This window comes from Microsporum canis, genomic scaffold, assembly GCF_000151145.1.
Source record: "Microsporum canis CBS 113480 supercont1.3 genomic scaffold, whole genome shotgun sequence".
Classification (NCBI taxonomy): domain Eukaryota; kingdom Fungi; phylum Ascomycota; class Eurotiomycetes; order Onygenales; family Arthrodermataceae; genus Microsporum; species Microsporum canis.
The window spans coordinates 2,163,560-2,187,611 of record NW_003299167.1 but is presented as its reverse complement, the minus strand read 5'-3'; the positions used below and the strand labels follow the sequence as shown (position 1 = coordinate 2,187,611).

Genomic DNA, 24,052 nt, shown 5'->3' with positions numbered 1-24,052 from the left:
GCTGCTTGTCTGAGTCACTCCCATGATCTATAAACGGGCTGATAACAGGGGGGAACGCTGTAGATCTCGTTCAACTCTTCTATAAGCCATGCCAGTAAGGTGATATCTGCCGCCGTACGACCAAGCAGAGGTACATATATGTCGCTGTAAAGCAATGAAAGCTGTCGAGGGAGCTAAATCAGCTTCATCATGGGATAATTTGAATATTTAAATATCAAAAAGTAGAGAAATCGTTTTTTTACCCCACTTGTTGTAGAAACTTGAACAAACCTTCCAACAAAGAACAACAACATCGACTTTCAACTTTCTTTTTGCCAACGCTCAACTTGAACAGCTTCACAGCTTGTCTTGTACAGACTTTGCCTAGCCCTTTAACTACTTACAGCTGAACTTCTTTCTATATTCAACATGGTAGACCACGAAGATGAGTTGGCCGCCACCAGGACCGACGGCTTCAAAGTCGGTGAGAAGAAAACCGTTGAAGAATACCAACAGCTCGGTATGTTTATCCTTCACGGGAAGCTTCAGATCTAGTTACTGCCTCTTGATTTACATGCTGCCGGCCATGGAAGAGCATAAATCTATTTGTGTTCAAGCTACTCTCTATCGCAAGTCACTAATTAGCCTGATTTAGACCAAAACGACGAATCCCTCAACCGGTGGAAGGCCTCGCTAGGCCTGGGAGGCGGCACACCCATATCCAACCCCAACGATCCTCGCACTTGTATCATCAAGTCCCTTGCTCTCGAGGTGGCTGGACGAGAAGACATCACCATTGACTTATCCGAACCCGGTGCCGTCGACAGTCTCAAGAATAAACCATTCACCATCAAGGAAGGATGCCGATTCCGCATCAAGGCCACGTTCCAGGTCCAGCACGACGTTCTCAGCGGCTTGAAATACGTCCAGGTCGTTAAAAGAAAGGGCATAAGAGTGAGCAAGGATCAGGAGATGTTGGTAGGTGGTGCATTTTTTTTTTTTTTGGTTTTTCCTCTATCTTCTATGTTGGTTTGATGCTGATAGCTTGTTTTAGGGAAGCTATGCTCCAAACACAACGGATAAGCCAGTGTATGAGAAGAAATGTAAGTCGCTCATCCATGCTCATGAACGTTCTTGCGCACCTTGCTAATGATGAGGTTTGTAGTCAACGAGGAGGAAGCACCTTCTGGCATGCTTTCACGAGGGCGTTATAACGCCGTCTCCAGGTTTGTCGATGATGACGATACCGACCATCTGAAGTTCGAGTGGACGTTTGACATCGCCAAAGACTGGTAGAGTGCTCATAATTCGTACCGGGATATGGTTGCGATTCCAACCTCAGAGAAAAAAAAAGAGATCTTTGGGTTTTGGACACCCTTCGCAGTCGTAAACGCATCCGTTTTGGCGCATTACTGTTTCCTCATTAACGATTGATCTTTTATTTCGACAAGAGATTCATCCTCCAAGATAGCGTTAATTTCTCCCTTCAAATGACGAGATGCCTCCCAATTTTCCTTCTTCATTTTTTTCTTGCTTCTTGCTTCTTTCCTTAAAATTGCGTTGGAGGTGATATGCTTTAAATAACCATGACCAAAACTCCTAAAAATGCGCTGGCTGGATGAATGATTTTCTTCTTTTCTGCTCTGCATATATTATCGAGGATATCATAGGAAATATTCAATAACAGGATTCTGTCCGTCTTTCCCTTGCTGGTTCGACTGATCTCCGCGGTGAACGTCATTATTTTCCGGTGCCGCATCGAAGATGTTGAAGAACCGTTCGCCGGTGTCACTGACTTCTAGGACGCTTGCTAAATTCCCACATCGATAACAATAATTCGGTGCGCTCCACACGGTACTTAGCCGATCGTCGTAGAGCACCTGGTAGCCTTCTTGACATAGCTGATGTGCGCGTAATATGTGAGACATGCTATTCACTTCTAAAAACTTCTTGACCACCTGTGCTCCAAAAGTGTACCCTGCGCCCCTAGGAGATAAGGAAAACTCATCTCGCTCTGTGTCTGGATCGGACCAGACCAGGTCAGCCATGGGGCCCTCATGAGGTATCTCGCGGAACCGGTCGATGATCTTAATCTGGTCTATCGAGTGAATGGATGGGGAGAGGCCACCGTGAACGCAGAATATCTGGTTGTTTATTACCACGCTTAGGGTTAAAAAGTCGAACATGTCGGTAAAGTAATGCCAGACATTAGCATTTCCGTACTTGCGAGCGCATTCGGTGTAGAAGCCGTAGGACTGTGTGACGCCTCGCGATTCATGGTTTCCCCGGATAAGATGCACTCTTTCAGGGTATCTGAGTTTTAAACAGATAAGCAAGGAAATTGTCTCCACGCTGAAGAGTCCTCGATCGACATAGTCGCCTTGTACATAAGTCAGAAAACAAATAAACAAGCGTGTATACAAGGTGCATACCGAGAAAGAGGTAATTCGTATTTGGACAGAATCCCCCGATCTTGAAGATCTCAATCAGGTCGTAAAACTGGCCGTGAATGTCGCCGACAACGGTGACGGGAGCAGCAATGTGTACGACATTACTCTCTTTCATCAGCAGCTCCTTCGCCTTGGAGCATATCGCCTCAATAACTGAATCTGCCAGCAGTTCACGTTTGTAGATCCGTTCGATGCACTCGTCCAAGTCGATGCTAGCTACATTGCAAAGATAAACAAGTTAGGCAAGGGCCAAAACATCACATATTACAACGGTTCTGGCCGCACTAACTTGGAAGACCTGGCATGACGCCTGTGAAGAGTGCTGGATAGTATGTAAGGGTAGCAAGGCCTCTATCCTACCCTTTATCCGGTGCAGTTGGGCGGTCTAAAAGCGGGTGCTATTGTCTGGAAAAGGGTACGGTTGATAGGTATCTGCTGTACAGGGCGAAATAACGAGGGAGGGATTTGAGAGAACGGGACTCGCATGGTTTGATAGAGGGCGTCAAGAGGCTAGGAGTGGAGAGCATTCATGATTTATACATAGAGCCAACAGCACAAGAGCTGACAGTTGCAGCTTGCTTCGTTTCGTCGTTTTCTACTTTTTGATACAAAGATGGATGACTAAGTATATACTTACATAATCACGTACATCGATATGCATTCTCCCGAGACAGCGCTTCTATGGACGGGGAAATTCTCTGTTTCTTTAATTTATCCTCAATCGAAATATCTTATATTCCCTGACACCGCATACATCTCTATAGCTGCTAGTGAATCATGGTATATATATGGACATAGTCCAAGATCTGATAAAGACTACACGTGACCCCCCTTTTTGGGCCTGGAAGGGAAAAATAAAACTCCGAAGCCATGAAATTTCCCAAACTTGCTCTTGCTTTTCGCAACTTCAACTTTCTTCTTCGTTCTTTTTGCGCGCAAACGATGAAGTGAAAGAGGACGAAACGAAAGGTCAGCTTCATTTTTTGGATACATCTTCTTTTTCTATTCTTACCCTCACCTTTTGCTGCATCTCATTACCTCTCGGTACAAGCTGGATGGTTCTGGGGAACCCGACATCCCTCATCTTGGTCTCAGTTGAGATAAGACCCTTGCGTTGTTCCGGTCAGGTTGAAATCAGACACTTCACTCTCCAGAGCAATCGCTGTGAATTCGTACTTAATGACCGGCCGGAATACCCTTCAACTTCCGGTATTCTCAGACACCATATTATACCACCAGTATCAGGTTCATAACGGCCTTCCGTAGCGCGGTGGGCAATGCCACATTGCAGAGGTCTTGGTCAATATCGTGTTTTGACAGCTTCAATATTGGACCCAAGCATGAGATAAAGCGCCTGTCTGCTCAGAAAACGACCACAAACTCAGGCCTGGCTGTCCTCATTCTTCCTTTGTTCTCGTTTCTTTTTTCTTCTTTTTTTATGCATCACTTGTGATTCTAGCTGCAACCAAGTATGGTACCTCAGCAGATGGGCTCCCCGGATGAAGGGTTCCAACGTCGACGGTCAGCCCCAGGTTTTGGCAACAAATCACATCGTGGGAGTAGGGGTGGCTACGGTTACCGTTCGAAGAAGAGCGGTCAAAGTCATGCATCTTTTCACTCTATGAACGCTCAATTTCCCCCAGATCAACCACCACCAGCATGTTATACTTGTGGATCTTTCGATCATATGGCCCAACATTGTCCAGAGTACCAGCATGAGACATCACCGTAAGTCGAATGAGTAACTGTACATTATTCGCCTTTTTTTTGCGTCTTACTCTGAGACCTGCTAACGTTCATGTTTAATAGCGGTTTCCATAAGCATCCACGTCCGTCAAAGCGCCAGAAAACATCTGATGGGGCAAGACATCAATACCGTGACGAATTCCCTCCTAGCCAGCGAGGACCACCTCAGCGTTCATTTTCTCACCCATCACATTCTTACGGTTACCATCAATCTGGATATGATCATCCAGCGCCAGCTTCCCCAGACCAGGAAGAATGGCATCACAGGCCTCCATATGGGTACCCTCCATATGATCCTCATGGTCCTCCCCCACCAATGAATGGTTACGAGTATGATTCTCCTGGCCCTATGCCACCATACCACTACAACGACTCTCCCCCTCCAGGCTATCACTCCCGTCGCCCCAGCCGTCGCCGAGAAAGTGATTATCCGGAATACCCAGCGGATGGCCCACCACCAGCTTCATGGGATGGACCGTCCCGCCAATCATGGCGTGGAAAGGGCCGTAAAGGTAGGGACGGCCCTCCGTCACGTCGGCCTGATAACCATGTCGAAGGATTCTATGATTTGGATACCCCAGAAAATAGAGCTGCAAACGGCCAGATTGGTATGTCAATTTGTTCTGTAAGCCCCGTCATTTTTTATCTTCATACACGTCTAACCCACGCTGGCAGTCTGGAGGCCGCCTCATCCCGTTGGTCGGCCATTACCTTCGATATTCAGTGATCTTGATGACGTTTGCAAATTACCCCCCTATGCTTCCCTACCTCCGGGAATGTCAATTTCCAAATACTTTTTAAATAAACCAGCCGAGGAGTTTAATGAAAATATCCGGAATACGGAGGACTGGCCCTTTATGATGGGTGATCCGATTTTCTCTGAATTCCCCTCTGATGGAGAATTGGTTCCTATCAAGGAACTCATCTCTCGTCAGAGGGAGATGATGGCAGAACATAAACTTGTTCCTCGCAAGCCTGTTGTGGAAGAGATCACAGAAGACGTTGCAGAAGAAGTTGCAGAAGAAGTTCCGGAAGAAGTTGCAGAAGAGGTAGAAGAATTTGCAGACGAGGCAGAAGAAGTTGCAGAAGAGGTTGCAGAAGAGGTTGCAGAAGAGGTTGCAGAAGAGGTTGCAGAAGAGGTTTCGGAAGAGACTGCGGAAGAGACTGTTTCTCACAAACCTGTTGTAGAAGAGACAGCTTATGAAAGTGAGCAGGGTGAGTCCTCCGAGCTATCTGACGATGAACCCCAGCGTCAGGTAGATGATGTGGCTCCGAGGCTCAAGCGTCGTCATCCCCGCGTCGCGGAAGCTTACAGGTACGACTTGAATCAATATACCCCGAGGCTCTTTTTCAAAGTAACCCTTACTGATTATATCCTAGTCGGCGCTGGTAAGCCGCTTATCCGCTCTCTGGCCTTATTCCCTGCTCTCTCTATTGTTATCATTACTTTCGATTCTCTAATAACCCATACCCACGGTCTCTTCCGATTTGGTTCCTCAAAATTCCTATGGCCCATGGCCTCTCACATGATATCAAGTTTCTCAAACCCGGTGGGGGTCCAGATCGGTACCCCAAAACCTATTCGGATTTAATTTCGCTCATTTCGCTACGTGTGACTCCTTGACCATATCTGAAGGTCATTTAACTGCCGTTAATTTTCTCTCTCCCAGAGAAAGGAGAATCCTTATTATTAGAGGCTTCAGGAGAGCTAATCATTTTATTTCCTCTTGTTCAAGCTGGTAATCCGTTAAGTCAGCTCTGACATGGCTTACTCATTCTTGGATATGGCGCTCTACGCGCTAAATAATAATTTCCTTGTTCTTCTTTCTTTTCTTTTTACTTCAATTGATATCTGATTATATTCCAGCTATTCTTATATCAAAAGCTGCCATCGACAATCTCCAAGGTGGACAGAATACCTAGGTGTTGGCGGAACAGAGCCGAAAAAAAGTGTCCATTCTCCCAGTGTTAAAAGGACCTATCAAGTAGAGATCCGGGTAAGAGACACAAAACGCGTAAATGGATAACATGGCGTTCCATAGTCATGGCTATAAGACACATTCCCACTCGTCTAATCATCGCCATGGCTAGAAGATTCATGGAGAAGTCATCTTTCTCAATGTGACACAGCCTAGAAAGTAGAAGCGATACCGTCAAGAAGCCAAAGATATATATATATATATACACAGGGTTTCACTGTATAATTCCGAGTGATCCTGAATATATCAATACTAAGCACACCTTTTGGTGCATACTTTTTCTTTAATTGGTTGGTTTCATTGATGTTTGACCATGATGACAACGCCACATCCCTAGATGGCCGACAGCAAACTACATATATGATGATAGCTTTGAGGGCTTCCATCTTACAGATGTGAGCTGCAATATGCATCCATATGTTTTGTTATTATGCCCACCTACGTATTGATAGAATATACTATAATAACGCATTTATCTTCATGGAATGACTTTTTTAAGGTGCTAATTTACACCATGCTGGTAAATATATGCCTTTCTATATTGCTAAGAGATTTAGCTCACTTGAGTAGTTTTGCAGATTCAACTCCGGACTGGGCGTACTGGTGGTTCTGTCCTTCGTCTTCTTCCTCACCAGACTCATCAGTTTCATATTCACTTTCCCCTTCTTCGTCTTCATCATCTTCCTCATCCGTCTCTTCTTCTTCTGTCTCACCCTCTTCATCTTCCTCATATTCATCCTCTTCCTCTTCTTCAGCCAGCCAATCATCTAGAGACATGTTCTTCGGGACATTGCTTATTTTCCCGTTCATATTCCCTTTCCCAGATACGTTATGTTCCTGTAGTGCTTTATCCAGTCGTTCTCCAGCTGTTGTATTAATCTTCTCGCCGTAACCTACACCAGATTTACTGGACTCGTCGTCGCGGAGTTTTGGATCGGGCTCTTTCCCAGGTTCAACCCAGTCAGGAAGATCTTCGTAGCCTCTCAAGCCATGCAGGCCGGCCTCAGGACCGATTACCAGAGTTGATGAGCCAATAAGGAAGTTATTCCTCGTTTCGGATGGTGTTGAAGTGTGAGGAATCGGTTTAGGTGCCAGAAGTAGAAGGCTTGCAAGCTGTGTTGAACTAGGCACGGCAAGGAGAGATTTATATAGACGAGCTCGGTCACGGAGGTCATATGAAGTGTCATACCGGGCTAGCAGGAGAATGTACCGCCATAGTGTGGTAATAGAATCCTCTTCCTTCGGTGTAACCTGGCCATTCACATCAAACTCATTATCGCCACCTTGCTCATGGTCTGAGGGGCTCTTGGGGTCATTGGAGGTTGCAGGGGCATTAAGGAGATGATGTAGGTATACTTTTGCTCCTAATAGTAAAATTTGCTGTTTTACCGGTTCCGCTTCATCTGCAAAGCCTTTTACCAGGAGGCGTAATACATCTGGTGCAATGTTGTTATGGGTGTCGATTCCGGCGAATTCTCCCACTAGCCATATAATGCTTGCCCTAGCTCCTGGGCTGCTCGTAGTTCCAAGATGGTTCCCAAGCATCACCACAGTGTTTTTATGAGACGCAGTGTCCTGCTGGATGAGATGCCTAATAACAGTTACAGCTTCTGAAACCAAAACGTCATCAGCACTTGAGATCTGACGAAGAAGAAGTTGAAGGCAGCGCATAGAGGAACCACTATGGGCTTCCGCACATCTCCCAATAGCACGGACACTCTCGCGAACTAGATCATGATCCGACCCATTGGAAAAATGTTCTAGATCACTGAGTATCACACCCTTGAAGTGCATACCGCAGTGGGGGAAGAGCATGGTCAATATTTCCAGTTTTAAACGCCAGATATGCGGTATATCAGTGGACCTAACAAGAAAGTGGGATGCATATTTCACGAACGGTTTTGGAGATATGAGGACAACGGAAATGATATTGTATAATGCAACATGTTGCAGGTCCTGCGGGCTGCGGAGTAGGGCAATCAATGGCCCTGTGGCCGATTCCAGATGCTCTACCGTCCCTAAATAGCGGAAACAGCGGACGACGGCCACGATCACGGCTGAATTCCGGCTTTGGAGTAATGGCTTACAAGCCTTCAAGAGTAATTCGAGATCCGGGTCGATAATTTCAAATTCTTCCTCGCTAAGATTGCCGTCATCCTTATCTTCTTCATTATCTTCGTCGTAGAACCCTTTGGGGGTTGTCTTCTTTACTCTTTGGGTCCTCCTAGGAAAGCATTTCCTGGCATAGTAGACCATAAGCCTCAGTGTCACCAATTGACTCCATTCATCCATATCAACTAGCTTTTTCACAAGGCTACGATAGTGCTTGTGAATGAGGTCAATTTTCTCCGGGCATATTTCCAAAAACGCAGCAACGGCTGGCCCAACGACAAAATACTGGCTATCTCCGAGTAGAATGGAAAGGTAATCGACGAGCTGTGGCAGCGTCCCCGGATCGAGACGGTAGCATTTTGGAATTGCTAGTGCAGCAGCCTTACGGACATGAGGGCTCATATCCCCGCATCCTCTCTTTATAGCAAGAGAAACGATCTGACTGATCACAGGCACCTTTATCCCCGACATTGTCCGTAAAGCCAAAGAACGAACCTGTGGATTCTGATCCGTCAGGGACTTTTGAATTGCATTAATCGATAGTAACGCAAGGTCTGGTTCGGCTTCTGCATGGTGGAGCAGGTATATATACACCAGCTTCTTCACCTCTATATTCGGGTTTGCGACATTCTTGACGACAGCAGAGAAGAAGGGAAGACATGGTTCGGCCCGGTACATTAACTAGAGGAAGCTTTTTCTTCAGTAATCGAACATATTCAGCAATAGTCAAGGGCAGCACCAGCCATCGTACCGAAATGACCTTACGTAGACCGTCTAGTATATCTCGGTCGTTTCTGCTATCAAGCAGCTTCTTGATCTGCGATACCGAGCCGGTGCGGGGGGGGTAGGAGGACGGTCTCAAGCTTCTAACCGAACTTGCAGACTGAGCAGCTTCAAGGGTGAGCTCTCGAGCTGCGAAGAAGGCCATGAGTTAGACGGAAGTGCTCTCCTCCAAAGGGTTTTTCTTGGGCTGTACCTGTTTCTAGCATCGATGAGATCCGTGATATCGTCTCCATGATAAGCTATATCAAAAATAACTTTTTATTAATTCCCCCACTTTGCCGCCGATGAGTGACATCGAACGATCGATTTGAAAAGGCTTCCCCTGGTCTGGGGTTGAAATTCGTGTTTTGTGCGTGCTTGTTTTTCTCTCTTGGATGTTGAAGAAGTTCGAGATGTTGAGCCACATGACAAAAACGGCGACGTGACATCTTTCATCCACAGCAACCAAGAACCAAACATACAAGCATAATAAACATCTGCTGTCAAGAAACGGAGAAGGAATTGAATATGCAGTGAGAAAACGCCATAGATGAAGGGCAGATACCCCTCGTGAGGAGCCAGTGTCTCCAGGCCTGAGATCAGCATGAGCATCGCGATATTCGACTCCGTTGTCGAGTTTATACAGCATCTTCTACAGAGCGATGCTTCGACAGTGACTTTAATCTCGTGTTCGACTCGGGATGCCTTTATCGAAGAGTTATACGCGGATATACAGGCTCAGTCGTTGACACGGGAGCGGTTCGGTTCAACCAGAGCAGAAGAGAACGGAGGAGAAGCAGCGGAGGAAGATGAGAAAGAAGATACAGAAAACCACCACTGGTTGCTCTCTAATACACTCGATTTAATATCCCGTTCTCAAAGGGTGAAGTTGGTCTTCTGCCCTGCCATCGAGCACCTCAGGGCATATCTAGGCTGTGCTTTCAGGGTACGGAAAAATCAAGATGGGCAAGAAGGAGGTAGCAGCCTTTATCAAGGCAGTGCTGTGCTTGCCGTGGTCAATATGGTCTCTATCCATTCATCTACGGTAGAGTTCTCTGCACAGGGGTTATCAAGGACATCTGCTCTCGCAGTAGAGGCCGCTACCAGAGAAGGAGTCGAGCTGGTCTTGTGTGAATGCAAACCTGTGCATGACGGGGATGAAGCAGAGCGTGGTTCCAGGATATGGGATGCACAAGTTCCCCTTTTGAATTCGATGACCAGATCAGTAAGAGAAGGGCTGTCTGGCGTCAAGACCGTCCGAGTGAAGCAGATTATGAAGAAGTGGTTTCGGTTCGACGGAGCGATATAGTATGAGAAACCAAATCTAGCGAACAATAGTAGAAACGATAGAAAATCATTGTCATCATATCATATTATCAATACTTCCAAGTAAAAAAAAAAAAAAAAACTCCGGCGATGCTGTGGGTATCTTAAAAAAAATCATTATCGTACATGAAAAAAGTCGACATCAACCCCCTAGAGGCATTTTTCTATCTCGGTCGTGTAGAGCTTGATATGGGATTCCATCTTCAAGTATTCATCGTGCGCTCGATGAATCTCATCCTCGATAGTCTCCTTGAGATCGGCCATCTATCAAATTTTGTTAGTTGCGCAGTTTCAGTTGACAGGGATATATGTATAGAAACAGTACCTTTTTCTCAGTTTGCTCGATCCGAATGCGCCTACGCTCCATCTCTCGCTGCTTTTCGGCTCGTTCCTCTCGAAGCTGCTTTTGTATGGTGTGAAGCTCTTCCATCCGAGCCTGAGCCAGCTCTGCCTTCTCCCTACTGCTTTTCCTCAGGGCCTCTATGCGTTCCTGCCAGCGAGCGAGTTGCGACTGGAGGAGCTTCTCAGTGTGCGCTACCTCTCGCACTGTATTCCCTCTCTCGGCGAGGGCCTCCCTATTTTTGATGCCTTTGGATTCCTGGTCGTCCTCTTTTTGTAACTCTACCAATATATCTTCTAGTAGTTTGATGGAGCTCTGGACTTCATTATTCACAACGGTAAAGGTGTTCATCGATGTCCGCAGGGCACGCATCCTCCTCTCCATGCCGTCTACTTGGTTTTTATCATGAGCCAGGTTGTCGGATAGTTCAGTCAGGGCAGATTGTAGGCTTTCGGGGCTCTGTGAGACATAAGGGCGTAGCTTTTCACACTCCTGGCGACTCTTCAACAGCTTTTCTGTCTTTTCTTCTAGCAGGGCCTGCTTCTTTGCCTTTTCACCCTTCACCCTTTCAAACGACTCTGCCACCCGCTCCTGATTCCGCCTCAACTCCAACAGCCGGGATTTCAACTCGTCGTTCCGGCTCGTCTTTTCCCTCACCAGACCATCCATCTCCCTTTGCTGTCTCTTCATATCTTCCAGCCGCTGTTCCAACTCTTGGTTTTCGGCATATAACGCTTCAATGCGCATCTTTGTATCCTCGGACTTGTTGAAATGCGTGTCAATCGCCGACGTCTGGGACTCCCGAAAGCGTACAAAATTGATTAGATACGAGAATATCTTCGCAATTCGGTCGTACGTGGGCCTGGTAATATCGGTGAATGTGAAATCATGAACTCCGCACTACCGGATGCTCGGTTAGCATGGTAAAACGAGAGCTCGATGAACGAGGGAGACCAACCTGTAGCATCAACTTCCGTAACGAGACCAAAAATCCCATCAAGTTGCGTGTGTCTGGTGGAAATATATCTGCCTGGTCACCGGCAATATCTTCTGCTGCCGCAAGCATGGCCGGCTCCACGGTTTCTCGTGTAGTGTTCATAAACAACTCGGCGAACCATTCAAATACCATCTGGACCTGCTGTGGATTTGGCTTGAGCAGGTCTGCCACCGTGAACGGAATGCCGATATCGTTGATACAGCCTGCAATGACCTTGTCTGGCTATATATCACACGTCAACACCACGCTCTCTCTCTCTCGAATATCATCCGAGCCGCTCACCTACCAGGCGTAGAAATGCATCTGTATCGTTCTCCTTCTTCTGCCGGCGGTTATGTTGCTGGCCGCCATGGTACTGCTGGGTCGCCCTCGAGTTATACGCCATCTTCTTATCCAGCTGTCTGCAAGCTGTTCAACTCTGTCCTTTTTTACTCCAAAGAAGAAGAAGATAAAAAAAAACATCGAGCTTTTGTTTACATGATAAGCAACTTTCCTAAAGTAGACTAGTGTGTGCAAACAAGTCAAACTTATCTTGTTCCCTTCTCGAGCCAAAAAAAAGAGTCATCGAAGAAAAGAAAAGATGAAGAAAGAGAATTAAGAAGAGAGACAAGACGGTACAAGGAATACGGGACGGCCTGTTGCTGTTTAACAAGCGTGTCTGTTACGGGAGGACGCCTGGCAACCAATCTAGCTGCAAGACTTGCTCACTTGTACCGAAGAAGCTACCCCGCGGTGAGGGAGGGAAGAGGCTACAAAGCTTGAGTATCAGTCTCATCAGTCAAGGATTGTTGATATTTGCAGTGCTGCTACAAGCCAACATGTCTCCAGCCCTGGAGGCCCCTTCAAATGGGGATACCGAGCCGTTCGAGTGAGTCTACCGGTTATACGTACCAGTATATACACTGTGGCGTGAAGATCTAACAGACGAGACAGCATTGTGGCTACATACCACAAGCTCCTGCAGACAGACCCCGACCTGACGATGCCTATAGCCGCTATAGAAGCGTTGGTCCTGCTTCTAACCCATTCGCCTTCCTCTACCATCTCCGAAACCCTCGATCTACTAAACAAACACACCGAACACCTCAAACGGTCCATTCCCAACCCCATCGGCCTATCTGCCGGCACAGATCTCTTCCAGCGGTACCTGATATCGACGCTTCAGCGGCCGGGGAAGCTGGGTCCGGCCGGCGACTTTGATGCCATCCGAGCTCACCTGCTGTCGAACGGACGGCTGTTCATACAGCGAGCCAAGGAAAGCAGAGCTAAGATTGCGGCCTTTGGGAGCGGGTTTGTCAGAGACGGCAGCACCGTGCTGACCAACGGGGGATCTCGTGCGGTGGGCGCCATGTTGCAGAAGGCTGCGGGGGAAGGGAGCCAAGGTGCTCCAGCTATTCGGTTCCGAGTCATCTACGTGCTCCCGAACGGCCACAGCCACGAGAAGTCACGTAGCGCCGTACCCGAAGGGATGGATACGGTCGAGATACTGCGTTCCAAGGGCGTTCCCGTCGCGACGGTGCCCGAGTCTGCGGTTGCGTACTCGATGGGGATGGTAGACACGGTCATCGTGGGGGCTGAAGGGGTAGTCGAGAACGGGGGTATAATATCCCGTATGGGAACGTACCAGATGGGCCTGCTTGCGAAGGCGATGGGGAAACCATTCTATGTTGTTGCCGAGAGCCATAAGTTTGTGAGACTGTTCCCGCTTGGCCAGTATGATTCGCCGGTCGATCAGCGGGTTATCGACTTCAAGACGGCCACGGCCACCGAGAAGCAGAGCCCGAAGTCCTCCGACTCGAAAGACGACCAGCGACTGATTCCCGATATCGTGGACTACACACCACCGCACCTAATAACCGCACTCATCACGGAGGCGGGCGTGCTCACCCCAAGTGCCGTCAGCGAGGAACTGATCAAGATCTGGTTCTGATGTTTATCTTTCGTATCTACTGACTTGAGAGTCTATCTTGTGTCCCGCCTGACTCCGTTTTTTTTTTTATTTTTTTTTTCGCCTCCTTGCACAGGTACAGGTACAGGGACCGGCCAACCCCATGGCGCTGGGCTCGAACGGATCAACACCGGGAGAACCTGACAGCCTGCACAACAAGGTGTGGGAATATCGCGTTACACCGGTTGAAACGTGGAAAGGAGATTGAGAGCTCCTGATGTGACACTGGCTTAAGAAGGGCCCAGCGGAGGGGGTGAAAAAAATATTAATGAAAAAGAAATGCTAATATATTTCAATCTTCCCAGGCACGGCCGGGCGGGGGCTCAATATATTGATATATTGAACGACCAGAAAGTGGCCAAGGGGGTTCATGTTCGGGGATAGACAGAGCAAGGAGGCGACTTCTATCACCCTTCACTGTACACGCTTACTCTCATACATGTTTACTCTCATACATGTTTACTCGAAATGAAGTTCATGACTCCATAAACATGATCTACAGATAGACGTTGCAAGGTCCGGGCCTGTAATCATCTACACATCAACAGTAACAACAACATAACAACAACATAACAACAGTAGAACAAGAGATATATACAATAAAACAAAAAAAAGGACCACGATGGACCCAAGGACAGGCGAGCCTCTGCCCCCCGAGGCCATCCAGCGCGTCCTCTACACCTGCAAGGCAGTGCATGTCTACTCCATCCCACCGCTGACCTCCATGAAGGGCTACGAGGCCTCGACCTGGACTGCCCCCGACGCCCAGGACGGCAACAAGACGAGAGAAATCTTCACCGCGCGCCTCCGCATAGTAGAGAGCGCGGTGCCTACGCTTACTCCTGCCGCACAATTGAGGACGCCCAACCGTCCGCTGGCGGCGCTGCCCGACGAGCTCGAGGAAGAAGAGAGCGTGGAGGTGAGGACCGACATCGTCCTCGAAGACGGCGAGACGGGCGCCCTGTTCGCTGCGGCGCCGTACGTGGAGCCCAGCGTGGTCGAGCATGCGATCGACTCTTCGCGCTTCTTTGCCGTGAGGGTCGAGGGCGAAGGCAAGAAGGCTGTGCTGGGGGTTGGCTTCGAGGACAGAAGCGATGCCTTTGACTTTGGCGTCGCGTTGCAGGAGGCCAGGAAGATACTCGGATTCTCTACGTCCACTACTACTACTACTTCTTCTTCCTCCTCTTCTTCCAGGACGGGAGTGCCACAGAGACTCCAGCACCAACAGGCCAGGGACTACAGCCTAAAACCGGGAGAGAACATCTCTGTGAAACCAGATCGCAGGGCAGATGAAGAGAGGAGCGGCGGCAGCAGCAGCAGCAGTGAACCGGCAGCCTTGTACTCCATCCTGCCTCCTCCTCCTCCGTCTGCCAGAGACCGTCGACGGCCTGTCTCGACGTCTGCTACTCCTACCCCTACGGCCGAAGAGGAGCCTGGCCAGTAACAGGACATGTAACATCCAGATATGATCTATACACACCCTCCTCCTGTCTTCTAGTGCTCTTACTGTAATGTGTATCCTATGAAACAAGGCTGCCATCAGGCCATCCACTTGTAATCGCGGCAGCTTCATCTTCCTGGTGCCTAACAGTTGCATGTAGAGCATCACCATCACCCTGAAACTAACATCCCTCCTCATAATACTCCTTATACTCTATACTCTTACACTCTTACACTCTTTATATCTTCTCTCGCGGTCATAAGTTCTTCCGCTGCTTTTCTTCACCAAAAAAAACCAAGGAACACAAAAACATCTTCACTTTTTCACTCCAACAACCAAGAAACAAGCAAGCCAGGACAGGCTGTCTCTTCTTCTTTTTCTTCTTCTGTCTCTCCTTTTTCCTCTCTATCACCCGTCTCTCTCTATCACTGTCTCTCTCTGGTTGATGTCGCTGTCTCTTCCCGTCGCTTCGCCTCTGATCTTCTCGTATACTTCGTCCCTATCAACAGCCTAACACGTCACTTTTTTTTTTCCCTTTTTACGCCTGACGAGCCTTAGCGGGTTGGCTGGCCGTGGTCTGCCCGGTGCAAGGCCATTGCGCTGGCGCGCAGTCTGAAGCCGGTCGTCATGGCTCTCTGGCCCTTTGGCCGTCATAAGAAACGAGCTCGCAAGGGCGACGACGAGGCCTACGCCGTTGCCGCTACCGTCGATCAGCCGCAGCAGCAGCAGCAACAGCGGCAGCTCGCAACGACCACGGCACCAGCAGCAGCCACCACACCACACACTCCGCCAGCCCAGACGACGGACGGTCACGATGGCCTCTCAGCCGGCAGCAAGCTTGTCCGTAGAGACAGCAAGCGTCAGAAGTACGGCCCAGCTCTGCAGCCGGGTCGCAACGCATCCTCCCCATTCCACCGCTCTTCCACTCCTGTAGCTGCCACGACTGCCACGGCCGCTACCACTGCTGACGGCACGTCGTCTGCCTTCTCGTCGCCCATGACCCTGCCTGACGGTCGAACGCTTCGACAGCCCACTTCGGTGGACACTTTTGCCTCCGTCAATGCGCTCTCCCCTTCGAAACTCCGGGCCGCGCCAAAGACGATGTCTCAGCAGGGCGATGGTGAAGCTTATCCGGTCCCAACGTTGCACGGTAGACGCAATGCTACCGAGCCCAGCATCCTGAGGCGTCGCTCTGAGCGTCGCAGACGCAACGACGCCGAACGGGAGCAGGAAATCAAACGCATGGGCAGCTTGGTCTGGGATCCCAAGAGAAACCGGGCAGATTCGAGCAAGGCCGCAGACAGACACCTCTCCGACCCTTTCACCACTGCCACCGCTGCTACCTCTTACTCCAGCCCGCTCGTCTCAGACCCGGCAGAGTCGTCCTACACCTTCAAGCTTGGTGCCCTCAACGCTTTGTCTCCACGGCCATTCCTCCGCTATGGAGATGGCAATCGCACCTCTCTCCCGTCCACGGCGGAGATATCCAGGTCGTCCACCACCAAGGACAAGATCAAGCCCAGATGGTTCTCGACAGAGTATTCCTCCGCCAACAGCAGCAAGAAGATCGAAGACCTCGCCGACTCCATGGACGCCGGTGCTCTGCGCCAGCTCATGGATCGTGACCGACGACGGAGACTCGTTAAGAGACAGATCCTCAGGGAACAACAGCAGGCTCTGGCGGCGGCCTCTCGTCAACCACCTCCACAGCCCGAGCCAGAAACAGCAGAGGCACCACTTCCACCACCACCACCACCAGTTGAACATGAACAAGAACGAGAGACGTTCACGGCCGGCAGCCAGGCCAACCTGTCTTCTTCTTCTTCTGTTTCCCCCGACGGAATGGGAGTCCCCAGGGCTTCAGAACAGCCTAGCTCATGGCTGCGTGACCCTTCAAAGGAAAGCCTGATCAAGGAGGACCCCGTCGACTCCACCGGGTTGAAAGAAGAAGACGAAGAAATAGATATCCCTCCAGTGGTCCCCGCCCCAGCTACCCTTGTCTCACGCAATGGACAGACACTCGAACTCGCCATCCCCCCCAATGGGCACCAGGACGAGATCCCAGACATACGCCAACACCCTGCGTTCCGCCAACCTTCCGTCTCTGAGGCATCGACCAAGCCCAGCACCACCCAGAACGAGACCAAGCTCGGCCGGACCTGGACCCAACTGTTCCGTCGACGAGGCACCCATCGTCGCAAGCTAAACGCCCTCCCAAAGAACAGCTCGTCGGAGTTCTCAGTCACCTCTCGTGGCTCAGGATCCCGGATCAACCAGCCGTACCACCCCTCCGCACCCATAGCCACCACTGCTTCTTCTCACCGTGTCGGAACAGATACCCAGTCCATCACCTCAAAGTTCACCGAACACCTCGACGATGGCTCTGTGGCAGCCCAGGGGTCGCGTGTGTACTCGCCCGAGCCGTTCTCCAACCCTAGAGACGACTCGTACTCCGCCTCCCACCGGATGAGCGGTGCGGAAATGTACAGCATCAGCGGCATGTCGACGGGAGCCTACGCTCCTGGCCCCGACACCAGGCCCAACAGCACCTTCTTAGCCCAGTCGTTGGCCTCCATAGATTCAGAGGGCAGCTGGCTCTCCGGCCGCCCATCCAGACGTCTCTCCCAGGCACCCCTCAAGAGCCCCGGCTCGACTCGTGAACGTCTGGACGACCCCATCGAGCCCGAGGGCCAGCTGGACGACGACAACGCAGTCAGCAGCGATGAATACTTCGGCACTCTCCCCGTGCCCAAGGAAGAGGAGGAAGAAGACACGGATGCTAGAGTGGACTCTGACGGCCACCGAGACCTCGTCGTCGACGACATCGGCCCCTTGATCGAGGACAGCATGGAACTAGCCAACGCCGACGGAGACCCGCCAACATGGCACTCCAGCGTCGGCAAGCGTGCTCGTCTGATCAGCCCCGAGACCCGTGCAAAATCTCGCGAGGGCCTCTTCACCGAATTTATCGACAGCGAGAACGAAGTCAGCCCCATCGACGAGACGGAGCCAGAGATCCGCCGTGCTCACAGCGTTGATCTGGAACGTCATATCCGCCATATCAGTGCCGGCAGTGCAAAGCTTGTCACCCTGTGTCGAGCAGAGTCCAGACGGTACAGCGCCGCGTCACTCAGCAGTTCCGGCGTCTTTCCCTCCAAGCCTGAATATGAGATCTAGATTCTCACTATCATCAACGTATTGCATCACTCCCTTTTCTCTCTGTCCTCTCCTCATCTTTCATTTGTCACGCATGCATCTTCTTTTTCCCCCCTGTGTCTTCGTTACTGCTGCAGATTCGCAAAGCGTGCTCTCCATACCCCGGTTGTTCAACACCATGTATCTCTTAATCCTCTTCCCTTTCCTTTTTTTCCTTTTCTTTCCTTCATTCTCTGCTTTCTCTGGAACGGACGGACGGACGGATGGGCTCCCAAAAGACGGTCGTACGTTAATGCTTTAATCCTCATTGTTGTTTTCTTCTGCTTGTTTTCCTCTCTCACGAATGCATCATACCCTCTCCAAGTTTTCATTACTTTCTTGCCGGCGCTCGGATCGGTCGGGTCGGTATGTTTTTCTTCTTCTTTTCATCCCTCTTGATGCCGCAGAACCAAAGCTCTTTTCTCCCTCCCTCTCTCTCTCTTATTCCCTTTGTCACTTTTTCCTTCCTTTCTTTTGTCAATATTGTAGTTCCCCCTTCCCATCTCAGGCTTTTCCTTTTTTCCTTTCTTTTGTTCTTCTCTCATCCCCCTTTGATATCCCCTGTGTTGGCCCTTGTCTTTTCTCTCTCTCTCCCAGCAGCTCAGTCATGGCCGAAAGAAGGAATGAAGAAACCTCCCTTAACGCTCCCCTGCTATGCGAACATCACACGTCCTGAATTCCTTCCTGCACTACCACAGATAGAGGTGTGTCTGCCTGCATGGCCTGTCCTGTCCCGTCCCTGTCTGCTGAAAGGTCAACTTTCTTCCGTGGTCCATCGAGTGGAAGACGGCAGACAGGGATAGAGATGGACATGGGCCATGCAGAAAGATAGATAATAAATATAAGAGACTTTGATGGCTCAAGCTCAACCTTCATATGTACATGGCAGAAGAAGACAAGAAGAAAAAGTCCAGGTTTGTGTGAGAGTCGGCGACGTCTTGCTATGATGGATGGTTGACTCAGGCCGCCCGCTCTTATCATACAGCATGGCGTCTGCATCGGATGATGCCACACATCACGTCCACCTGAGTATTGGCTGCCACTCTCGAGATGTCGAACCACCCCGCAGGATATAAATACTACATGTATGTACATGTGCATGCGTGTATATGCATGGCATAGACAGGCTTGCGGTTATTATCAACTCGTCCGTCCGTATCCTAGCTGGTGGTCACGGCTACATATATACATAGAACACGACTACAACATACAGTGTTGAACATACCTTACGGTCGACTATGTCATCCGTAGGGATGATTCCATGGTAAATGAAGACCAACTCGACGTGACCGTCTTACACCGCCAGAGCAGGAGGCAGAGAGGATGAAGTATGGCCGTTCTTTAGAAGAGTCTACTATGTATAGCATAATAACATCTATATCGTGTCTGTATAAGATGTAAAAGTAGATGAAACGCTGCGAGTCTAGACTGTCTGCATATTACTAATTCAACCTGGAGCCCCCAAGTTAAGGCTTGAGCCCCTAAGCCAGTTAAAGCCAGTTAAAGCCAGTTAATCCCTAGTTAACCCCAGTTAAAGCCTTTAGCTGACAGGCCTCCCCTGCCAACGCCTGCAACCACCCCAAGCCGCCACCCTCGACCGTTTCTTTTTCTTCTTCGGACGTTCTCCTTGAGCTTTTTTTCGTCCTGCTCTTCTTCATCCACAAGATACACTCTTATATAAAAAGAGTCTTAATAATTACCGAAGAGAACATGCTCGCAACAACGTCATCCCGGCCGCTCTTGGGCCGGCTTCCCCTCCTCCTCCTCCCACTCTCCGTCTCGCCGTATTTAAGTTCCTCGCGCGCCCGTCCTTCTTCCTCTTCACCACGACAGCAACCATCCTCCTGCACAAGACCAAACACAAGAACAAGACCCTTCTCATCAACAGCCTCGCAGCTCTTCTCTCCCACAGCCGCAAACATGGTCGTCCAGGAAATCAAAAAGTACGTTCCCCCCTCCCCCTGGATGTGTTTTGCCCCTCCCACACACACACACACACACAAAACACCCCGCCATCATCACTCGTTGTGAAGAGAAGACTCAGCTAACGTTCCAACCTAACCAGCCGCGGAGACTACGACAAGGCCCTGGCCGGCGAGAAGCTCGTCCTCATCGACTGCTTTGCCACCTGGTGCGGTCCTTGCAAGGCCATCGCCCCCAAAGTTGACGAGTTCAGTGAAACCTTCGCCGCCGAGGTGGACGTCTACAAGGTCGATGTCGACGAGTGCTCTGAGCTTGCTGCAGAGCTCGGCGTCAGGGCCATGCCTACCTTCATCTTCTTCAAGAATGGACAGAAGCTCGAGTCCGTTGCCGGTGCCAGCCCTGAGCCAATCCTCGCCGCTATCAACAAGTTCAAATAGACAAAGACGGCTTTGTGAGTGAAGGATATCACGGGTGTCAGTAAATACTGCGTGAGATGATTGTACTTTAAAATATCTTCAGAGTCCATATTTCTTGTTTCTCCCCCCAATGAGCATCATAGAGAAGCATCAAAGTTACTCAGAAAGACAACCCCAAGAATGAACAGAACTTCATGTCTCTTGTATCATAATCGTATTATTTTTCTTCTTATCGTGTTTATCATCATGTCGTAGCCAAAGTAAAAAAGAAATAGAAAACATGTCTATCTCCCGTGTAACAGGACGCCGGCAGAACAATGCAAGATTCCCTCCCATAAACCCGCTCTTATGCATTCCAAACCACCCAAAACCCAACTCCATTGTTCGACCCAAAAGGGAGATAAAAAAGAAGAGAGAGACTAGATCTTGCCCAGCTTATTATTTTATGCCTGCCAGAGTCCAGAGGTCGGCGGCTCAAGCAGAGAGTACTCCAGGAGATACACACCTCTGAAGAAGAAAAGAGATAGAAGAAAGGAGCGGAGGTTCAACAGTCTTCTTCGAATTCGCTATCACTTTCGCCAGCGGTGGATGCTTCATCGTTCGAAGATGTTGTTTCCTCTATGGTGGCGGACGAGACAGACCCGTCTACGATCTGCTCATGATCCGCTGCCCTTTCGTCATCTAGAGAACCTTCGGCCTGCTCGGCTACCGCTTCTGGATCTACTCTTGGTCTGACAGAGATTATGTCGTTGTTTTCATTATCGTCTCGGTCTGAGAGACCCAGGGTCACATCTTGGAGGATCCGTCGCTTGCGGTCCCTGCCACGCTGGCGTCGAACTAGGGGTCGGTTGCCATCTGAATCATCATCGTCATCACTATGGCCAGCTGACCGTTTGCTGGCTGTGCTGTTGCGTGATGACGAGCGAGAGGATGACCCCAACAGAGTCCGTGGTGTCGGACGGGCTCCCCTGATCAAACGCCGTCGAGGCTTGGTGGGACTGGAGCCCAGAGCTGCAGGTTCCACCTCCGGTTCGGGCCTGGGGACAGGTGTGGACACGGGGGCAGAGGCGTAGGCAGACGCAGGCACGGGTGGGCTGTTGCTAGCAACCAGAGAAGAGGGCCGAGACGACGAGACACCATGCAAACCCTGGAGATTTTTCATACTCCGGATAAAGTCTGCTTCAAATGCAGGGAGGATGGCCTTGAACGTCTCGTCGTCAATTTCTAGAATCGGCGAGCCCTTGTCAAGGTCGACCCTTTCGAGATTGGCGAGATACCGCCTAAGCGCACACCTTAGGGTGTCCTCGTCAATGTCAGGGAACGCCTCGGCAATGGTCGTGGGCCAATTTTCCTCTCTGGCTGCCGTGGTTGAATCATCCGTAGATGAGGCCCCATCGCCATCGTCCTGCCTCCCTTCACTTGACAAGCCCTGGCTACCTAACTGGCAGCCAGACGGCCTCGAGAGCTCAGGCACCCCGTTATGTGGCCCATCAACACTCCGTACTGAGGAATAGTGCCGGAAGTTCTATAGATATCATTAGGACTTGTTCGCCGTAAAAGCAGCCATAAATTGAAGGGAAGTTGAGAACTCACGTGATAGGCAATGTGCACTGGCTGGTGTCTTGGTCCCCTAAGCGGGAGTGGCTGGTGAAGGAGTGATGCCTGTCGCTATAGACGTAGACATCTCTCGATAGCTGGCAGAGCTGATTCCTCCACCGACCCGCCCCAAAACCCGGTCTTCTTCATCTTGGAGAGCAGCTTCTCAAATTTGGCCCACTGGCCCTCTGATGTCGCTACCCGGCCATTGGACGAAAGCAATTTGGCCTGGGCAGCCGCTGCTCTCTTGGGTGCCCGTCTCTCTCCACCAACATCCGACACAAACTGTACAAAGTATGTCGCGTTTGTGCGAATGTGCTCAACAAGCCGATCTCGGATTTCCTTTTGACGGCCCTGGTGGCCGAAGATCTGGTCGGAAAGGGAGTAGAAAAGGCAATTGCCTTTATTCCATATACACTATACGTTAGCTATCGTCACTATAAGATGAGCCCAGGAAGAAGTTGAAAAGCTCACCGTCTCCCGGAGTTGGCACGGCGTAGAGCCTCCGCTCCTTCAGGCACTCGATGTGCAGGTCTTTCTTCTGCACCATCTTTGCCTCCCCCGTCTGCTCGGCGGATCCCTTACTAGCCGGCTGTGAAGTTGACCTTCTTGGAGACATGATAGGCACGATTCTGCTGTGGGGAAGTGAATCAGCCATGGTCGCAGTGATATCGCTCGTAACTCAGGCATGGGAGATAGAGGTGGCAATTGAGGGAATCAAAGTCCCCCAAACAGCGTAATGAAGCAGCAGAGAATCAGACCACAAGTGCACTCTTTCGCAGAGAGAGCTTGTGTACAAAGAGGTATTATGTGCAAGGTAGAGAGAAATAACAGCAGAAAAGAAACAACAATGAGGCAGCGGAAAAAGAAAAGAAGGCTTCTTGAGCCAAGAGGGAAGCTTGTGAATGCGTTTGTCAACTGCTAGACCGTCCACCAGGGGAGCCCTCAACCTCCAGCTGAAAGCCACCAGAGAGGAAGACAAGGCAAGATGAGAGGCAGCAGCAGCAGATGTTCTTTTTGTATAGATACAACTTTTTTTTGCTTCTTCTCTTGATAATCAAATCTCGGAGGTTACATGGATTTAAGGGTCATGAGTTGATTATGTAAGGGAGATATATGTCATGTGATACAGCAGAGCCCCATGGAGGGCGCTAGTCTTCTTCGGGACGACTTACCAGTTAATATAAATAAGAAGCCGTTGAGAAAGAAAAGAATGATATCCGGCAAGGATATACAGGGCAACACCGAAGTAGCACTGCGAGAAGGAGTCCCAGGATAGAAAGCGGAGTGTTTGAGAAATGAAAGGGAAAGGATATACCCTAAGTGAGTGTGAGTAGGCTGTGTCAACGATATATGATAGTATATATGAAGGATAGTGAGATGAAAGAGGGAAAAGAAGCAGAGAGGCCGGAAGACGAGAATTTATCTTCTTCCCACGGAGCCAAAATCTGGACGTGGTAAACACCGTTCCATGGGATGCTGCAACCAGAGTCAACAGATATACTCGCTGCCAGGCTGACACTTTTACGGTATTGGAAGTACTTCTCAGTGCTATACTTGACATGTTCCCGAAGACTCAAGACAAGCATATCCTTAGCTCTGACATCATTGACTTATATGGCACCGAGTTGATGAGGATATATTCGGGCTGATTATCGGGAACAGTTCCTGGGTACCAAGGTTTTACCTGGCTCTGGTGCCGCCGTTTGACTGCAAGCTATACCATGGTACTACTAGATGAGGCCCCAACACGAAAATCCTATAAGCAGTGCAGATCAATCTCTCATGGGAGCATAGTAGTAGGAAATTTTAAGTCATGAAACGGGATAAAGATATTATATT

The 24,052-nt window shown here is 49.8% G+C and overlaps 11 protein-coding genes across 11 annotated transcripts; 7 read left to right on the top strand and 4 right to left on the bottom strand.

Annotated features, from left to right (window-relative positions):
• Positions 1-408: 408 nt before the first annotated feature.
• MCYG_03674 (rho GDP-dissociation inhibitor) lies at positions 409-1,275 on the top strand (the record flags this gene model as incomplete). The annotated part of the gene is made up of 4 exons (XM_002848122.1): positions 409-499; positions 635-957; positions 1,034-1,082; positions 1,145-1,275. The coding sequence occupies 4 exons, from the start codon at positions 409-411 to the stop codon at positions 1,273-1,275; spliced, it is 594 nt and encodes a 197-aa protein (XP_002848168.1).
• Positions 1,276-1,643: 368 nt separating this feature from the next.
• Positions 1,644-2,734, bottom strand: MCYG_03673 (ser/Thr protein phosphatase; the record flags this gene model as incomplete). The annotated part of the gene is made up of 3 exons (XM_002848121.1): positions 1,644-2,359; positions 2,412-2,645; positions 2,719-2,734. The coding sequence occupies 3 exons, from the start codon at positions 2,732-2,734 to the stop codon at positions 1,644-1,646; spliced, it is 966 nt and encodes a 321-aa protein (XP_002848167.1).
• Positions 2,735-3,900: 1,166 nt separating this feature from the next.
• Positions 3,901-5,767, top strand: MCYG_03672 (conserved hypothetical protein; the record flags this gene model as incomplete). Its single annotated transcript, XM_002848120.1, has 3 exons — positions 3,901-4,157; positions 4,239-4,783; positions 4,851-5,767. The coding sequence occupies 3 exons, from the start codon at positions 3,901-3,903 to the stop codon at positions 5,765-5,767; spliced, it is 1,719 nt and encodes a 572-aa protein (XP_002848166.1).
• A 945-nt stretch (positions 5,768-6,712) lies between these two features.
• On the bottom strand, positions 6,713-9,282 carry MCYG_03671 (beta adaptin; the record flags this gene model as incomplete). The annotated part of the gene is made up of 3 exons (XM_002848119.1): positions 6,713-8,947; positions 9,018-9,178; positions 9,243-9,282. 3 exons carry the CDS (start codon positions 9,280-9,282, stop codon positions 6,713-6,715), a joined length of 2,436 nt encoding a protein of 811 aa, XP_002848165.1.
• A 350-nt stretch (positions 9,283-9,632) lies between these two features.
• On the top strand, positions 9,633-10,337 carry MCYG_03670 (conserved hypothetical protein; the record flags this gene model as incomplete). The annotated part of the gene is made up of 1 exon (XM_002848118.1): positions 9,633-10,337. One exon carries the CDS (start codon positions 9,633-9,635, stop codon positions 10,335-10,337), a length of 705 nt encoding a protein of 234 aa, XP_002848164.1.
• A 167-nt stretch (positions 10,338-10,504) lies between these two features.
• MCYG_03669 (kinetochore protein nuf2) lies at positions 10,505-12,076 on the bottom strand (the record flags this gene model as incomplete). Its single annotated transcript, XM_002848117.1, has 4 exons — positions 10,505-10,618; positions 10,680-11,594; positions 11,653-11,913; positions 11,978-12,076. The coding sequence occupies 4 exons, from the start codon at positions 12,074-12,076 to the stop codon at positions 10,505-10,507; spliced, it is 1,389 nt and encodes a 462-aa protein (XP_002848163.1).
• A 433-nt stretch (positions 12,077-12,509) lies between these two features.
• MCYG_03668 (translation initiation factor eIF-2B subunit alpha) lies at positions 12,510-13,621 on the top strand (the record flags this gene model as incomplete). The annotated part of the gene is made up of 2 exons (XM_002848116.1): positions 12,510-12,559; positions 12,625-13,621. The coding sequence occupies 2 exons, from the start codon at positions 12,510-12,512 to the stop codon at positions 13,619-13,621; spliced, it is 1,047 nt and encodes a 348-aa protein (XP_002848162.1).
• Positions 13,622-14,261: 640 nt separating this feature from the next.
• On the top strand, positions 14,262-15,083 carry MCYG_03667 (adaptin ear-binding coat-associated protein 1; the record flags this gene model as incomplete). Its single annotated transcript, XM_002848115.1, has 1 exon — positions 14,262-15,083. The coding sequence occupies one exon, from the start codon at positions 14,262-14,264 to the stop codon at positions 15,081-15,083; it is 822 nt and encodes a 273-aa protein (XP_002848161.1).
• A 624-nt stretch (positions 15,084-15,707) lies between these two features.
• Positions 15,708-18,257, top strand: MCYG_03666 (conserved hypothetical protein; the record flags this gene model as incomplete). Its single annotated transcript, XM_002848114.1, has 1 exon — positions 15,708-18,257. One exon carries the CDS (start codon positions 15,708-15,710, stop codon positions 18,255-18,257), a length of 2,550 nt encoding a protein of 849 aa, XP_002848160.1.
• A 1,881-nt stretch (positions 18,258-20,138) lies between these two features.
• On the top strand, positions 20,139-20,635 carry MCYG_03665 (thioredoxin; the record flags this gene model as incomplete). The annotated part of the gene is made up of 2 exons (XM_002848113.1): positions 20,139-20,218; positions 20,341-20,635. 2 exons carry the CDS (start codon positions 20,196-20,198, stop codon positions 20,633-20,635), a joined length of 318 nt encoding a protein of 105 aa, XP_002848159.1.
• Positions 20,636-21,158: 523 nt separating this feature from the next.
• On the bottom strand, positions 21,159-22,868 carry MCYG_03664 (conserved hypothetical protein; the record flags this gene model as incomplete). The annotated part of the gene is made up of 4 exons (XM_002848112.1): positions 21,159-22,139; positions 22,208-22,282; positions 22,331-22,579; positions 22,758-22,868. The coding sequence occupies 4 exons, from the start codon at positions 22,866-22,868 to the stop codon at positions 21,159-21,161; spliced, it is 1,416 nt and encodes a 471-aa protein (XP_002848158.1).
• Between the last annotated feature and the right edge of the window lie 1,184 nt (positions 22,869-24,052).